Source organism: Felis catus, chromosome D2 (genome assembly GCF_018350175.1).
Source record: "Felis catus isolate Fca126 chromosome D2, F.catus_Fca126_mat1.0, whole genome shotgun sequence".
NCBI classification, from domain to species: domain Eukaryota; kingdom Metazoa; phylum Chordata; class Mammalia; order Carnivora; family Felidae; genus Felis; species Felis catus.
Window position 1 is genome coordinate 78,587,020 of NC_058378.1, and position 18,237 is coordinate 78,605,256.

The 18,237-nt window shown below is 49.3% G+C and overlaps 1 protein-coding gene across 1 annotated transcript in view; it reads left to right on the forward strand.

The window, feature by feature from the left end:
- Window positions 1–18,237, forward strand: part of LOC109492837 (deleted in malignant brain tumors 1 protein-like) — a 23,638-nt gene continuing 5,401 nt past the window's right edge. Inside the window, exons 1-12 of the mRNA XM_045039986.1 lie at window positions 1–371; window positions 7,344–7,685; window positions 8,880–9,041; window positions 9,812–10,149; window positions 11,392–11,427; window positions 13,702–13,743; window positions 14,597–14,635; window positions 15,147–15,179; window positions 16,573–16,605; window positions 16,722–16,760; window positions 16,944–16,982; window positions 17,390–17,428. Of these exons, the coding sequence (XP_044895921.1) occupies window positions 7–371; window positions 7,344–7,685; window positions 8,880–9,041; window positions 9,812–10,149; window positions 11,392–11,427; window positions 13,702–13,743; window positions 14,597–14,635; window positions 15,147–15,179; window positions 16,573–16,605; window positions 16,722–16,760; window positions 16,944–16,982; window positions 17,390–17,428 (1,507 nt within the window). The 5' untranslated portion in view covers window positions 1–6. The remainder of the gene's footprint in view (window positions 372–7,343; window positions 7,686–8,879; window positions 9,042–9,811; window positions 10,150–11,391; window positions 11,428–13,701; window positions 13,744–14,596; window positions 14,636–15,146; window positions 15,180–16,572; window positions 16,606–16,721; window positions 16,761–16,943; window positions 16,983–17,389; window positions 17,429–18,237) is intronic.

Below are 18,237 nucleotides of genomic sequence, written 5' to 3' on the forward strand. Positions count from 1 at the left end.
CAGAGCATGACCCAGGCGTGTCCGCGGTCCCTAGATGTGGCCCTCAGGCTGGCCGGAGGCAGCCACCGGTGCGAGGGCCGCGTGGAGCTGCACTACAACGGCACCTGGGGGACCGTGTGTGACGACAGCTGGGACCCGCGTGACGCGCAGGTGGTGTGCAGGCAGCTGGCCTGCGGCAGGGCGGTGTCGGCCCCCGGCAGGGCGCATTTCCACCAAGGCGTGGGCCTCATTGCTCTGGACGACGTGGAGTGCGTGGGGACGGAAGCCAGGCTGTGGCAGTGCCTGCACAGCGGCTGGTTCTCCCACAACTGCGGCCACCACGAGGATGCCGGCGTCATCTGCTCAGGTGGGCCTGATGCTGACACAAGCGGGTGGGCGAAATGACATTCCCAACTGTACTCAGAGCAGGAGGGGGTCCTGATGTCACTGTTTCCCGAGCTTCCGCCACTCAGATGCCCCTGCGTGGCTTCTGCCCACCTCCCACACGCACCACACCTTCCTTAATACTTTTCCTTCACGCGGACTCCTCTTCTTTTACTTAGACGAATTCATTTTACGAGGAATTCCTATATCCCCACCATACACGGACAGCCAGGATCAGCCGCCATAAATAGACAATACATACAAATAGACACAGTGGCAACATAGCAATACGAAAATGTTTACAAATTAAAATAAACAATGAACTATCAGGGCGCCTGGGTGGCTCAGTCGGTTAAGCGTCCGACTCTTGGTTTCAGCTCAGGTCATGATCTCAAGGTTCGTGAGATCGAGCCCTGCGCTGGGCTTTGCACCGACAGAGCCCTCTCTCTCTCTCTCTCTCTCTCTCTCTCTGCCCCTCCCCCACCTCAAAAAAAAAAAAAAACAAAGAAACTTAGAAAAAAGTAAAATAAACGATGAACTATCTATTCTGATCAATGCATGCCCACGCATATCTGAAAATGTCCTTAATCAGAATGGAATTCAATGTAGATTTTTAGATTATAATGTTATATAAATATGCGACTCTTAAAATAGAAGATGCATCACCTCAAATTATCTCGCATCCCACCAGTGACGAATCATACCTCTGGGAAGCATCTCTTTGGTTCATCTCCCTTGTTGCCCAGGTGACACAGAGATGACTCCTAAAGTCACAGAGCTGGGAAGCTGGGAGCCCAGGTCCCAGCCCAGGGCTCTTATTCCTCAGTTTTATCCCAATTGAGTTTCTGCAAATAAATTCAGTACTTGGAGTCAGAAGCCCCAGTCTATCTCTGCATCCTTCTGGATTTGGCTGGGAAGAGGCAAAGTGGCTTACCAGCTAGACCTGGCCGAAATGACGGGAGGATGAAGGAAAAAGCAAGGGTGGCAATACTAGAAGGTTTTGAGAGGAGAAGGGAGAGGTCAAGGGGCAGAATCAGTGTTGAAGCAAAACATGACCGGAAGCCACATGCTGACTGTGACATCCAAGGACAGGGCTGGGGCTTCAAGAGCAGGGAGGTGTGGAACCAGGACCCCTGGCAGAGCTACTCAAGGTGGGTCAGAGGTGAAGGGGAAATGTCACATAACGGCTGCTCAGAGGTCTCCACCCTGGCCCTCGGCTCCCTCCAGGTGCTCAAGTGGCCAGTGCACATCCTTGAGACAAACGTAGTCCCACGCTTTGCAAACTGACATTTGCTCTGGGAGGCAAGACCCACACACCCAGGAAGAATCACAAAACCAAAGCAAATGGCAAGCTAGGCATTCCACATAAGGCAACCATCACTGGGGGCAGAGTTTGAAAACAAATTAAAGACATTGTGATGTCCCGCAGCTGGACAGAAATGAGCCCAGTGACCCAGGACATCTGCTGGTTGTTACCATGGCAACTCGGGGCTCACATGCCCAGATTGGGTGCCGTTTCTCCCTAGAGCCAGACATGGACCTTTCTGTTCCAAATAAGCAGATCAACCTCTTGGGTTTGAGAAAAATGAGTTTGATTTATGTCTCTCACAGCCTCTCTGCCCTACTCAACACCATCAGCTGCTGGGAGTTACCCAACTTCAGGTAATTTCAATTGTTCTTTTTTTTTAATTTGAGAGAAAGAGAGAGCATGAACAGGGGAGGGGCAGAGGTAGAGAGAGAGAGAGAGCGGGGGGGGGGGGGGGAGACAGAGGGAGAGAGAGAGATAGAGAGAGAGAGAGATAGAGAGAGAGAGAGAGAGAGAGAGAGAGAGAGAGAGAGAGAGAGATTCACAAGCAGGCTCCACACTCAGCCTGGAGCCAGATGTGAGGCTCAATCCCACAACCCCGAGATCATGACTGAGCCACCTAGGCACCCCTTCAATTATTATTGATTAACTGTAACTTGTCTTGGCAAATTCACCCTGGGCAGTAGGGCTGTGGATAGATCCAAATGTCCTGGATCTATCACCCTGGCTTCATCATTCGTGAGCTGTGGGATCTTGAACAAATCTCTGCACCCCCCCCCCCGCCGCCCCATGCCTCAGTGTCCTCCTCTAGACAAGGATAAGGAGGAGGATAATAATACTTGCCTCCTAAAGCCATTCTGGAACTCAGTGTTCTCTCTGTGTAGAGCAGGTGGAGCAGGGCTTGCCGCATGGGGCACACTATTCAGATGCCAGCCAGCTCCTTCCAAGCACTGCAGGGGTTTAGCTCTGTCTATACTGCTCTCTACATTTTTCCCTGACAGAGTTGTAAAGAATGAAGGAGCTAAGGGGCACCCAGGTGGCTCATTTGTTGAGCGTCCAACTTCAGCTCGAGTCATGATCTCACAGTTCATGGGTTCAAGCCCTGCATCAGGCTCTGTACTCATAGCTCAGAGCCTGGAGCCTGCTTCAGATTCTGTGCCTCCCTCTCTCTCTCTCTCTGCCCCTCCTCCACTCTCTTTCTCTCTCTCTCAAAAATGAATAAAAACATAAAAAATTTTTTAAAATAAAAAGAATGAAGGGGCTGAAAGCATCACTTGGTCTTTCCCTGACTCTGACCGGCTCAACAGTTGACCGGCTCACATTTTAAATTAGGTCAGCTGCTTGTCTGTGGCACAATCTTTAAGAATAAAATGCAATATGCAGAGGGGTTAGGAAAAAGAAGTGACCCCAAACCTCAAAGAAAGCACCAGGGTATGTTATACTGGACAGTGATGCCCAAAGAATGCTTTCTTTAAAACATACCTGCCATGCTCTGATTTTCTTGAGTGTGCTTTAGCTGCTTGTCTTCCTGGTGCACGTGGCAGCAGGGTGATGGAAGACTCCCCCAAAGAGCAAGGACCTGAGAAGGGAATCCATCTAGAATAGAAACTGTAGATAGTCCACAAGGCTGAGGGCCCACCGACAATTAACTGAGAGTTAAACGTGCTTGTCACCTAAGATGTTGTATCCTGTTGTGTTTCCCTCTGTCCTTAGCATCTTTCCCAAAGCCGGCAGAAGTGCCCACGTCAGCAGGTAAGCTGTTCCTCTCTCCTCCATGGCCTTCCCTCATTCGAGTTTTAGCTCAGAATTACCCCAGTGTTACTACCGTGGGAGAAAGTGTCCCCACTGGAAACACTGCTCCTCAGCCTCAGGTGGGTGCCCGAAGGCTGAGAGTGGCCCACTGACCTCAAATCTCCTCCCAACCCCACCTTGAGCTGTCTTTGGCTGTGTCCCCATGAGCTATTCTTGGCTGTGTCCTGAGCACATCCCATCTCTGCTCCCTTCTGCGATGCTGTCCTCTGAACACAAAGGGCGGTCTGGAATAACTGCCCTATGAGCTCCCAGGAGCATCTATGCACATGTGACAGCACCTGATCCTGAACCAACATAGATGGAGCCTTGTGATCATCACTTGATCGATGTGTGTGCAAGGGCAGGCAGAGAACATTGTGCATGTGCATGCACACACACGCACGCACGCACACACACCAATTGGTGTGTGCATGTTGGCATCTCATGAAAAAACCCAGCAAACCCTGTGAGTGCCAGAAGCCAAGACTTCAGGACACACAGTGAAGAGAAGAAATGGCTCCATGATGAGGCGGGTCTCTGGGCCAGCGGGCTAAGGAGCAAAACCATTTCCCAACCAACTGTCACCTCAGGAAACACAGGAGGTAATACTCAAGGCAAAAATTAAATGAGTGAAGCAGAGTGAAAGGGGGAGTAAATCTATCGCCATCCATCACCCGTGCACAATTTCCAAGAGCTGCTGGCTCTTCTGTGGCCTTTCGGATGAGCCTTGATGGAAGTCATTGCTTGAAATTGTCCCCCAAGGTCTGGGTCTGCAGCTGGTGAATGGGTCAAGCAGGTGCGAAGGCCGAGTGGAAGTCCACCACGCGGACACCTGGGGCACGGTGTGTGATGACAGCTGGTTCATAGAGGATGCCCACGTGGTCTGCAGACAGCTTGGCTGTGGCCCGGCTGTGTCTGCCCTCTCTGGGGCCAGTTTCAGCCCCGGGTCAGGCAGCATCCTCCTGGATGACATCAAGTGCACAGGAAGTGAATCCTCACTGGGGCAGTGCCCTCACAGCGGCTGGCTCACACACAACTGTGGGCACCACCAGGACGCTGGTGTCATCTGCTCAGATGAGTGCAGGTCCCTTCTGGGCCAGTCATGGAGCTGCCAGGCCAAGCTTGAAGTTAGCAGATGGAATCTAGAAATGTTCCCACGCTTTAAACCTTCCCCACGTCTGGGACAGATTTCTGTTCGAACTCTGAAAAAGTTGCGAGCTCTTTAATGTACGGGAGGGCCCCCTTCCACTGTAGTGACCGTCAAGGTTAATCCATTGGACAATACAGAAAGCAATGGCGCTTGTCTCATAAAAATTGTCGGGAGGATTACACAAGGCATTCAACACCTACTCAGGCATATGGCACTCTATAGATGCACAGAATGTTAACTCTATTGCTGGTGGTGGCATTTTCGTTATGAAGGCAAATTCTTTCAGAATGACTACCCCAGAGTTTTTGGCCTGGTGACATAATCCACACCTGGCTGTAAAAACCCAGAGGGGACAGCCCTAGACACATAAGAACAACTGTTTACACAGGCTTGTTGAGTGACATGTAAACTGAGACAGTGACCTTCGAACCACTCCACTGCCCTGGTTTCTGTTATGAAACCACCCCTGCATCTCCTTTGTCTTTGTAGATTCTACAGCTGCTGAACATACAGGCATCTGTGCGTTCACATCCATCTTATTTGCTATTTGGTGACAAGCCATCTAGTGCAGGGTCCCCATGCTGGGTCTCTCTCACCAACCTTAGCTTGCCTTGACAGTGGCTCTGAGCTCCAGACCCTCCCCAGAAGGCAAAGTCCCAGAACTGTTTTCCATCCCCCTGGGGCCCTACTCTGCACCCAGAGGAGAAGCCATTCTGGGTGTTAACAGGCTTGATGTCCTCCTTCCTGTACATGAGGTCTGCATTTCAGCAGGACGGAGACACTGGTTCCTTGACCCAAAGCTCTGTGGTTCTGAGAAGGTGCTGGGCCTGTGGGGCCACGCCTTCACAATCCCAACATTCACGTTATTTCTCTTATTTTCTTACCCTTAACCAGAATAATACATACACCTGTATCACCTGTATGAGCTACCATCACATTTTAAATGCCAACTACCTAGGGGCACCTGGTTGGCTCAGTTGGTTAAGCCTCCAACTTTGGCTCAGGTCATGATCACACAATTCATGAGTTCGAGCCCTATGTCGGGCTCTGCTGGAGCCTGCTTCAGACTCTGTGGCTCCCTCTCTCTGCCCCTCCCCCGCTTGTGCTCGAGTGCATGTGTGCACGCTCTCTCTCTCTCTCTCTATCTCTCTCTCTCGCTCTCAAAAATACATAAACATTTTTAAAAAAAATAAATGCTAACTATCTGATCAGAGATTGGATGGGGTTGTTTAAAGGCAAACTCACGCATGTGATATAGACGGTACTGAGAAGATAATGAAATTGCATTGTTGGCTTAGAAGGTACTTACGATGACTATTTTCTCTTTCACATGTACAGTTGCTGCAACTCCTGGGGAACAGCCACATGTTTTCCAACCAATAGGTATTTTTTCTGTCCTTACATTTTGCGACTTCTTTTCTTAGGCTGGCATTTGTGGCCCACAGAAATGTAGCCAACATAATTTTCATGGCCCCGGTGCCGTACGGAATAAAAGCTGTGCTCATCAGAGACAAGCTGGTGGTATGGTGGGTTCTCCCCATGTGGGGACCTTTTCAAGCCGAGCCAGTCACCCACCCACCCTCAGTGGCATCACTGAAAGGCCCGTAGGAAGGTCCTGAGCCACGCAGTGCTCTCGTGGGCCCTTCTCTAGGGGGACCCCATGAACCAGCCCCATCTCTGGGGCTCAGAATCTGAGACCAAGGCTCATCTGCTTTTGGTTCGGGGGTAAGTTTCACTCAGTGAGTATCTGACCTTTTTTTTTTTTTTTTAATTTTTTTTTTCAACGTTTATTTATTTTTGGGACAGAGAGAGACAGAGCATGAACGGGGGGAGGGGCAGAGAGAGAGGGAGACACAGAATCAGAAACAGGCTCCAGGCTCTGAGCCATCAGCCCAGAGCCTGATGCGGGGCTCGAACTCACGGACCGCGAGATCGTGACCTGGCTGAAGTCGGACGCTCAACCGACTGCACCACCCAGGCGCCCCAAGTATCTGACCTTCTTGTAGGAGCGACGCCCCTCTTCTGCTGCGCAATTTTCCAGCCCAACCTTCTCCATCATCCTCCGATAAACACTTCATCCTTTTTAAAATTCAAGTAAAGTGAAATTAATTTTGTTCTGAACATTCCAAACATTCTTTAAGAGACCTGGGTAAAAAATGTGAAGTCTGAACCCCAAGCATTCAACCGAACTGTTTCGAATTTTTAGAGAAACCACATGACAAACAACACCCAAAAGAGAATAAAAGCAGACAGTTGGGGTGGTTTTTTTTTTTAATTTTTAAAAATATTTTTATTTATTTTTGAGAGAGAGAGAAAGAGACAGAGCATGAGCAGAGGAGGGACAGAGAGACAGGGAGACACAGAATCCAAAGCACGCTCCAGGCTCCGAGTTGTCAGCACAGAGCCCGACACGGGGCTTGAAATCATGAACCACGAGATCACGACTGGAGCTGAAGTCGGACGCTTAACTGACTGAGCCACCGAGGCGCCCCAAGACAGTTGTTTTTAAGTGGTCATCTGCAAAGCCACCATGTGGCCCACATTTCCATAAGAAATGGCCCACTGACAGCAAAACACTGTGGAGTTTGTGCTGAATCTCAGAAACAAGAAGCCATCACATGGTCTCCTCTGCATATATGATTTGCTTTCCCAGGGGACACAGACTGCAGACGGGGCTAGAATTCTCCAACTGGAAATGCTGTCTCGTTTGAGAGTCCGGGGAACCTTTTCAAGCCTCCCACCTTTGGTTCCTGCAGATCTGCCGGTGGTGAGGCTGGCGGCGGGGAGCAGCAGGTGCGAGGGCCGCGTGGAGATCCTCTACAACGGCACCTGGGGGACCGTGTGCGACGACCTCTGGGACCTGCCGGCCGCACGGGTGGTGTGCCGGCAGCTGGGCTGCGGAATGGCACTGGCGGCCCCGAGGAGCAGTCTGTTTGGCGATGGCTCGGGCCCCATCTTCCTGGACGATGTGCGCTGCACGGGCGATGAGACCAGCCTGGGGCAGTGCATCCACCGTGGCCTGTCGGTCCATAACTGTGGTCACCACGAGGATGCCGGAGCCGTCTGCTCAGGTACCTGAACTCCCCCTAGACTGGGTTCCCTCCTCTGCCCAGGCAGGCCGACCCTAAAGGCTTGGGGTTCCAGGTCATGAAAACGGCTTGTCCCGGTTTGCCTGGAATTTTCCCATGTGGAGCACAGAGAGACCCATGTCTCAGGAACCCCCTCAGATTCCGCTAACCCAGGATGGTGGTCACACTTGTCTGAAGTGTACCTGATATCACAGCCCACTCCCCTGGCCCTAAGAAGAAGGGAGATCCTAGGAGCAAAAAAAAAACAAGCAAACAAACAAAAAACATGCCTGTAAAGCAGGAAGTTATACCCCTGCTCAGGATGGTTTTTCATTGTCAGGAATGATTTTTCGATGTGCATCAACATCATAAATTTCTCATGAAGGTATTTCTCGGAAAGAGCTAGATGGGAAAGTTCTCCCGAGCTGATGATTGCCCAGCTCGCGATTTTCTTGCTATTAGGGACAATTTTATGCAACCATTCAAAAAAGCTGATTGAATGTTGAAAAACCCTGCTTTGTTACCTTTTGTTACTAAATAATGCGTGCAACAAACATCTGTGACCCACCTCCCCAACCCCTCCCCCCCCCCCACGCTCCCCCCTCCCCCCCACCGTCACGGCCCAGAGCTACTCCCGTCTCACAGCTGGGGGAGGGGAAACAAGGTTCCCAAATGGGGGAAGATACAGACAAGGTGGAATATTTCTATCCCACCTTGTTGTTGGGTAGTTTGGGGTTTTTTGTTTTTAAAGTTTTTCAATGTTTTTTTAAATTTTTGAGTGAGAGAGTGCAAGTGGGGGAGGGGCAGAGAGCGAGGGGGACAGAAGATCCAGCTGTCAGTGCAGAGCCTGATGCAGGGCTCCAACTCACCAACTGTGCAATCATGACCTGAGCTGAAGTCGGATGCTTAACAGACTGAGCCACCCAGGCGCCCCTGTTGGGTAGTTTTGTTCTGTTTTGTTCCGTTTCATCTGTAGAGTGAGCATTTGGTGCTACAAAGAAGTCTTGGCATCCCTCGATGAGAACTCTGAATTAAAATGTCATGAGAGGCTCATCTGTCCTATTTTGTAGCCTCAGCTCCGAGTGGCTCTGGATGGCTCCCCCCGGAAAAGCTCAGATAGACGCTTCCAATTAGCCTCCGTAAGCCTCGGTCTCACCGGCTGAGGGAAAGGAGGTCTCAGAAGCGCAGTTGCCTTTGCCAGGATTTCCCGAACCGGCACACGGGGACAGATGCGGGTTCACGTGCCCATCGGCTGGTGTGTCCACAAGCGTTTCTGCAAGTGCGCACCTGCTGACACGGATGCCTTGCGCTTTCTCTTTCAGCTGCTGAAGCTGCCCCAGAATCAGCGGAAACAGCTCCTGCAGTTGGTAATCCTTTGACTGCTTCCTTCACCCCTTCCTAGCTATTGAGTCTTTCTAGCAGACTCCCTGAGGTTACAGCTGGGCATGTCAGGGCCGGGGTGGATTCGGCCCTGCCATGGAGGGAGATGTGGCATGCGGGGCCCGCCACTTGTCTAGTCTCTGCTTCTACAATCTGTCTAGCTGTTGGGGCGCCCGGGTGGCTCAGCTGGTTAAGCGTCCAACTTCGGCTCGGTTCATGATCTCGCAGTTCGTGGGTTCGAGCCCCACGTCGGGCTCCGTGCTGACAGCTCAGAGCCCGGAGCCTGCTTCGGATTCTGTGTCTCCCTCTCTCTCTCGGTGCCCCCCACCTCTTGCATGCACTCTCTCTCTCTCAAATAGAAATAAGCATTAAAAAAATTTGTTAAATAAAATCTGCGAATCTGGGCCAGTGTGCAAGTTTGGCTCGACGAAAATAATGAGAAGTTGAGTCTGACCTATTTCCATGCTGTTGCTTAGCAATTTAATGACTCCATTCTGAAATAGATATCTGTCCTTATCTTTGCAATTATATTTCAAATGCAAAGATGGAAATGAGGGAACAAAATATCTGAAATCAGAGTTCGCCTGGAAAAGCTAGTCACTGCATTGATAAGTACTAATTTGACTTTTTCCTATGGGGCTTGGAGACAGGAATAAGAGATTACAGAGTATAGGACTTCGGGGTTCGCTATGGTAAAAACTACAGGAAAGTCCTATGAGAAATTACTTGCCGGAAGAGTTAATCCCGTTCCAGTAACAACCCCGAGTCTTCCCCAGACCTGCCCATCATCAGGCTGGCGGACGGGAGCAACCGCTGTGAAGGTCGCATCGAGGTGTACCACAACGGCACGTGGGGGACCGTGTGTGATGACCTCTGGAGCATCGGCGCAGCCCGCGTTGTGTGCCGGCAGCTGGACTGCGGGGAGGGCGTCGGAGCCCTGGGGAACGGCCACTTTGGGGAAGGTGTGGGGAGCATCCTCCTGGACGACGTGCAGTGCCGGGGCAATGAGACCACACTAGGCCAGTGCCGGCACCTGGGTTTGTCCATCCACAACTGTGGCCACCATGAGGACGCCGGGGTCATTTGCTCAGGTACTCACTCCCGACTCTCTCCTGACGCTGCTGGAGCCACAGCTGTTGGGGTGGGAGAGAGGGACCTGGAAGTGAATGTGAAGAAGCTCGGGTCCCCTTGGCGTCCTCCAAACACACGATGTTCTCAACATTGGTTTGGGGAGGCCTCTGGGCCATTCTTGGCCTCTCTTAACCTGCTGACCTACCCAGTGCTTGAAGCTACATTCACCAGTTCACTTTAGAGCCCCTGGTCTCTGCCCTCTTCAAGGACTTACCAGATTCGCTGTTATTCACCCTCTGGAGTCATTGCTTTTTCTAGTCTATGTCTTATGTTTTGAGCCTTAAATCTGACTTTGTAGTACCACTTTGGGGAGTTCTGTGAGCAAAACCCAGTCCCTCTCACCTGTACCCCTTGTGAAAGCATCAACACTATTTGTTTTTGGTCTCAGGGGCTCAAGATGGTCTCCTTTTCTATTTTTTTTTTTTAATTCAGCCCACACATATATTATCTTAGGCTGCCAAACAAGTAGAATTCCAAAAGCCAGTTGGATGGAATGAAAATACCCACTGCTTTAGAGCAAAGACAAGAATAATAGGATTCAGTGGACGCATCCATTTATTTTACAAATATTTGTTGGGCACGTTGCCGGAGCCAGGCAAAACTCTACATGAACACGTGGTGGTGAGGGCAGCAGACAACAACCTGCCCTTGTCGGGTGTCTGTTCCAGTGCAAGGGTTCAGGATCACTTCCGTGTTTCAACCCCGATAGGTCATTAACGACAGTAAATGAACATTGACTCAGGGGTCCTAACATGTTTAATTATGTTAAGGGGCCACTGTCTTTTCATATTCAGATCTTGGCCCTGTGTTTTCAACGAGTGAGTTTAGTGGAAATGAGCAAATCCATGTTAAGAACCTGAGGTCAGAATTAGGAAGGCTCTTACTACTTTGCAGCCCTAGGAAATATTCGCTCTTCACGACATTGGAGAAACAGCCTTTTTGACCCACGGGGGGAGGTTCTACTGTCCTCGCAGCCAACGGATGGTTCTCACCTCGACCTTCCTGCAGCCCACCTCCACTTCAGTCTCACCAAGAGGCCTTTCTCGTCTTCCGTTTCACATTTCAGAAGCCGTTTTTGTATCTAATTTCAGTCTATCCGAGGCATAAATGTTTTTGGGAAAAAGATGTCTTCTAAATGTTCTGTCTGTGGGTGGGATCTTTGTTCGGATTTTACCTTATTGTGTTTTGTTTTTGTTTTACAGTTTCAGCATCAGCCACAGAAATGACCACTTCACCTGGTAATTTTCTTTTCTTGCTTGCCGTATGTACCTCATAGATGGCTAGATGGACTCATACCGCTAGGGTTAAAGTTTATGCATCACCAGAAACGAAATATCAAGCTCCTATCACACTGCCATAAGGTGCTCACATATTCACCGAATGCTTAGTAAACTGGGCAGACGGTGCTTATGTACCTTTCATAGGTATGTAGGACGCCGTATGCCCGGTTTGTTCCCTTGGCTCTTGGTATAACTGCAGGTCTCTGAGGTCAAGTTATGGTGAATTGAGACTCTTTAGATTCACACACTGGGAATTCAGTGAGTTCATTTTTTTAAAAATTTTTTTATGTTTATTCATTTTTGAAAGACAGCGAGAGACAGAGCACAAGCAGGGGTGGGGTGGAGAGAGAGGGGGACACAGAATCTGAAGCAGGCTCCAGGCTCCGAGCTGTCAGCACAGAGCCCGACACGGGGCTCGAACCCACGAACCATGAGATCATGACCTGAGCCGAAGTCGGATGCTCAACCGACTGAGCCACCCAGGCGCCCCACATTTTTTAACAGCACGGGACTTCAGGCATCGTGGGTACAGCTATCCCTGCGATCTGCATTTTCAGAAAATAACAGAGGGCCACAACTCTCATATGTTTCAGAATGTCGTACACCAATCCAGTCATATGCAAATTTAAAAAATAATTTCCATGGCTAAATAAGTTGAAGAAATGCCATATCCCTCTCTTGAAGATTCCTAGTCTGTTAGCCCACTAAAGTCTCTGACAAGTCCTGTAGTTAAAGATCTTTTTTAAAAGTTGGCTTGACCCAGTGTTTCTCAACTTTTTTTGACCACTGAAACCTTATAAGTAGAAATGCAGCATCACAGAATTTGGAGCCCAAGAATCTGGCCCTCTGTTCTGGCTCTAGCCTTAACCAATTGGGTGACAGTGGGCCAGCCCCCCTTATCTCCCAGGGCTTCCGTTTCTTCTTCTGTAGAACAGGAGGAGGAAGCTTGTCCCGGGGATTGGGTGGCAGACACTGGTGGAGGCACATAGTGACAGGAGCTTGGTCGTCACGCTCCGAAGGAATGTGTGTGCTACCATCTGCTGAGTCTGGGCTGGCTCTCTAATTTAAGCAACACATGTGTCTTTTTGTAAAGTTCCCTGTTGGGGACTTTGGGGATCATTCTACGGCTTGAGCTGGTCAAGACAGGCTAAGGAAGTTCAAGAAATACCATCTCAAAACAAACCAATTCACTCAAGTTTTCTTTGATGATAAACAGTCACGAAAGTAGCTCATGGTCTGTATCTCCTAAATCTCAGAGTCCTCTGCCAGGCTTGGTAGAAACTGACCTCGAAGAAAAGCAGACAATGAAATCAATTTCTCTCTTTGTTGGATCTGTGAGAATCAGCTGTGAGGTCTCTCGGGAAGGGTCAAGTTCAATATGGCACCATCTCAGTATAGCATTTTTTTTTTTTTTCAAGATTTGGAAGAAACCTTAGAGACTGTTCAGAGCTGAAATCACAAACAAGCAGGCTGTGGGCCAGTTCTGACCCAGGGAAGGGTTTTGATTCAGACAACAGAGTTTTGCTTATGCAATGTTTAGTTTTCTTTTAATACCACCTTTTTAAAATGGGCAATTTCATATAAAAGTCCAAGTTCAAGCTTTTATGAAAAACCCAGAGGAGAGGAAGTGCTACCATGAATTTTGGCAAGGCATCAATTGTCCAGAGTTGAGCAGGAAAGGGACCCCTTTACGGGGGCAATGCTGTCTGGTTTCTTCGTGGCCTGTGCCAATTATTTCTGGGCCTAGAGGTCATCTCCAGTTTAGTTGCTTGGTGCCTCTAGAACTTCAATATGTATAAATCAATATGTATAAATCAATATGTATAAATGTAAATATGTGTATAAATCACCTAGAGATCTTTTAAAATGCAGACTCTGATTCGGTAGTTCTGGGGTGGGTCCTGAGGGTCTGTGTTTCAAACAAGATGATGCAGATGCTACTGGTCTGTGTATTAGCCCTTCAAAGTCATGTGCTTGGTTATACAAAGAGCAGCAACTAGAAGCCAGGTCTCTTGAGTCCCAGACCTAAGTACCACCTTCCTCATTATTTATTCCCCTTAACTTAGTACACAAGTAATAGGGAAATCAAATAGGATAGAGCATAATCAAATATGAGCACGGCTGGGGCATAATTTGTAAACAGGGTGACTTTTTAAAATTATTTACCAATGAACTTGATTGACAAGGATGATATCTAATTAAAACCTCCTTAAATTGTGCTTGTTTTGACAGTTCCTACCACCGTTTCAGCCACCGATTCGGCCCTTGTAACTGGTAACAAGTTTTCTGCTGATTTGTCCTCTCACTGCCTTTAGGGAATATCGCTGTGTCGACATTCTACTTAGAACACTTTTAGTGTTTTGCAGGGGTCACTTGGCTGAATTAATCCCTTGGAAAATCGACTAGAATCCAGAAATAGACAAAAAGGGCCTCCACACAGCCAAGTTTAGGTCCCAACATTCAAGCTCAAGTAAAGTGTTTGAGTACACATGGGGGTGTCCACTAAACCTGTTGTTCTTACTACACACACACACACACACACACACACACATAACAACTGACTATCTGGTCTCCCCACTGACTGTGTATTATAAGAAACAACAAACTGGGGAGGGGACCGGGGATGGGGAGGGAGAAGAGATGATTATAGAACAGCCATAGCGGCAATTGCAGGAAATGCAACAGACAGTCTGACGGCCAGAGAAGTGTTCAGAAACCCATTAAATGTCACTAGACTTGCTCAATGTCCCAATATGGAGCGCAAATGCCCACTAACCTCAGCATCCTTTGACACACCTCTGTATGACAAGCCTGAACAACAGTGGTTTCTTCCTCATGAGCCTGAATCGTGCAGGTTAGAATATGACTAATGTCTTCTGTTTAGAAGGACAGGACGGGGAACTGTGCTTCATTTCAGTAAAGTTTTCCTTTATAACAGCTCCCGTGTTTTACTTTGGGTGCATCAACTTTTATTCAGGAGGTTGGGAAATGACTAGTCCCCACACTTGAGTTGTACCAACAACAAAACCAGGGCAATGAGATCATAGGAAAGGCGGAACTGTGCACAATCGGAAAACGCATAAAATCTTTCCGTTGGCTGACTTTCCTGTTTGTGTTCCATATTTAGGCGCAATTCCTACTTCAGCAGAAGCGACGTCTTCACCTGGTAATGCCCTCTGCCCCCTGCAAATGTAGGCAGATGGGGCAGCACGACTGCCTGGGCCACGTCACCAGGGCCAATGCCAGGACACCTTGGTGGGGGAGTGCGGGAGGCGTAAGGTGGTCACTGTCTTTGAGCAGCGTGCTCAGTGTGGGCCAGACCCTGTGCCAGGCATGAGGTGGTGGTGCCTCTCGGGGAGACAGAGAGGGGACCTCTCTGGCCAGGTGAGATCACCTGTCACAGGTTCTCAGAGCATCACCTATTTCTCCTTCATAGCGCTTGTCACAGCAGCAATTTTACCGAGCAGGAGTCCCATCTAGTTTTCTTTATTGTTTCTCTCCAGCACCTAGCACAGTGCCTGCCACAGCATAGGTGGATGAATCAAAATTTGTTGATTAAATAAACGAAGTCCATGATCGCTATGCTCCAGGGACAGAGAGAAGGAAACAGGTTAACTGTAAAACAATTATTTTTGCCATTAGGCAGGTTTTGACCAACTGCCTTTTCTTCTTTCCAGGATCTTTTAGTATTACTGTAACCACCTTAACAGGTAATGCTGATGTTATTTTGGGTCCTATCCACCTTACTAGCTATAAAGAATCTTATGTGATTTTCCAGGGAGCTCACTACACAACTGTGTATGTCCTGATCAAATTATCTTATTCTTTGGAGTTTTTTTTTAATCTTAATTTATTTTTGAGAGAGAGAAACAGAGCACGAGCATGGGGAGGGGCAAAGAGAGAGGGAGACACAGAACCCGAAGCAGGCTCCAGGCTCTGAGCTGTCAGCACAGAGCCTGATGCAGGGCTTGAACTCACCACGAGATCATGACCTAAGCTGACGTCAGACGCTTAACCGACTGAGCCGCCCAGGCGTCCCTCATTCTTTAGTTTTTAAGTACATTTATATTGACCTGACTCACATAGGCCACCTCTATATTCTCTGATGGTGAATGAATTCTGGGCAGCCCAGCTAACTGCATGGACCAATGGATAGATTATTTCAGCCAATTCAGCCAAACTCCAAAATAAGTCATGCACTGGACTGACTGGCGGTCTAATGTCAACTGTCCATGGTGAGAGTTTCTCCTGGAGACCAACCGCAAAGTGGGTATTGCAAGAATGGTGGGGAGTTCAGCCATGGCTTTGACTGATCCCCCTTAGACATTCATCCAACATTCAGGGAGGGTAAACTTGTGTCAGGCTCTGTGCCAAGGTCCTAAGGGATAGAGAGTTGACCAAGGTAACAAGTAACACCCCTCTTGTGCAATAGATCTTGAGTGATGCTGGTTGCAATTATCTGAGGAGCTCCTGGTGTGACTTTGGGTTTAACTATTTTACATATAGAGTGTTAAAGGTTTATTTGTGGGGGCACAATAAAGAGGGTGCTCTCCCCTACTCTAGGTGCTAAAGCAATTAAATAAAACACCGGAGTTAACACCAAAAATGGCCTTTTTTGCCAAGGGCAACTCTTAATACAAGAGGCAAATGGACTTAGACTGAAGTCTAGGTCTTGGGACAGCCCCTGGAGAAAGTTCCGGTCTATAGAGGTCCCCCTTTCCTGTGTCACTACCTTCCAACCATTTGAGGAGAGGATGGAGGACCAGGCAAAGAAAGCCCTCCATTTGAAGAACCTTTGTTAGATTAGCCCACATCGGGAGAAATTTGGACCGATGGTTGGTGTCCTCTGAGCAGGTAACGTCCACCTTCTCCAAGGGGAGGAGTAAAGGGTGGGCCAAAGGAATGGAGAGCCAATGAGTAGAAGGGGGCCTAGAGGCAATGGCGGATCTAGAAATGCCCTGCCATTGCCTCTGTCCGAAAAGCAGGGAGACAAGTCAGGCCAGTCATACTGATTACAACGGCCTCCTTTACGTGTGCTGTGTCTTAGGAACACATATGCCTGATACGGCTGTCATATTGTTTGTCATTTTTGTTGTCTTGCAGCTTCAGTCGCAACCACCGTGACCTCCACACCAGGTAAAACACTGTCTCCTGCCCCACTAAGTGCCTCTTCTTGGGGTTCCGTTCATCGGACTAGGTTGTTCCATGGAAATTCAGGACACTGGTTTTGGGTTTCTTCTCTTTTTCTACAGATACCTCTCCAACCTCAGTGGAAGTGACCTCTCCACCCGGTAAAGTCTCTCTCGTTGTGCTGTTTAAATTAACGAGACCAGCTTCTGACTTGCCTTGTTCTGTTTAGAAAACGAGCTCACGTCATGACCACTTTGACCACAAAGTAAACTGAATGAAAAGACACACTGAAGTGTCCTTTTCCTCCCGGTTTCAAGTGTCCTATTCTCTCTGTCCATATACAGATATATCTTCAGCCTCCACAGAAGTGGACCCGCCCCCTGGTAATGTTTTCTGCCTGTCACATTTCTTAAGTTAAAGGTGACCAACTCTCCTTCTTTCTGTTGGACAAATGAACCTGCGTACCGAATATTTTGCCCGTGGTAGAAGCCCCCAAGTCCCAGCTTCGTGTTCGGTTCATACATCCGTAGACACAGAGTGGTCCCTACGCTGGGGGACGCCCTCTCATTGTCGCCCTGGCCCATGGGAGGCGAGGGCGGGGGCTCCACACTCCACTTGCTCGGTGGCGTGTGTTGTGTTACAGGTGAGGCTTTGGCCCACCCGGCACACGCAAAGGCGAGACAACTGGACTGCGATCGTGTTGGCTCTCCCCGTACGCAATTCCACTTTCTACCACACTGTTGTTCCAACCAAAACATTCTATTTTCTTTTCGCTCTTCTTTGGTTGCAGACACGAGTCCCACTCGGGAAGAGGAGACCTCTTCACCAGGTACGCTCTCTGTTCTTTGCGGCAGCCCTCGTGAACGACTTCCTGAGAAACCCCAGCCCAGCAGGACTCACACACCCAGAGGAAACACTTCCTGTTTTTCCCAGGAGAGGTCAGGGGAGATGGGGGGATGGGGGTGGTAGGGAAGCTCCAGACCGCTACCCCAAAAGTGGCTCTGATTCCGAACACGGTGAAGGCAGATGTGAGGAGGGGATGACTAGGATAAAAGGGCGTCAAAGGGTCAACCCTGGAGGATACCTTAGAGATGACCCACGGCAGCAAACCTCGAATGTTGACGTGCACGTGAGTGGCCTGAAGAACTTCTTAAGACGCAGATTCAGACTCAGTGGCTCCAGGGTGGAGTCTGGATTCTGCATTCTCACGGGCTCCCAGACGATGCTGCCGGTGGGTCAGCGACCGCCCTCGAGGAGTAAAATGCTAAACCACTACTCTCGCTTTGGAGGAAAAGGAGGCCCTGAGAAGGAGGACACTTGCCACGGTCCTAGCTCAGGCAGCCATAACTGAATACCACAGACTGTGCGGCTTAAACAGCAAAGACTTACTTCCCACAGTTCTAGAAGTCCGAGATCAAGGTGCCGGCAGGGTCGGCGTCTGGTGAGGGTCTTCCCTTGGGTTGAAGATGGCCACCTTCTCGCTGTGCGCTCACAGGGCCTTCCCTTCCCCAGTGTGTGCTCCCTGAGGGGGAGAGAGACAGAGAGAGAGGGAGAGAATGGGAGCTCTGATGTGTCTTCTTATAAGGACGCTAATCCTATCAGATCAGGGCCTCCCCTTATGACCTCACTTAACCTTGA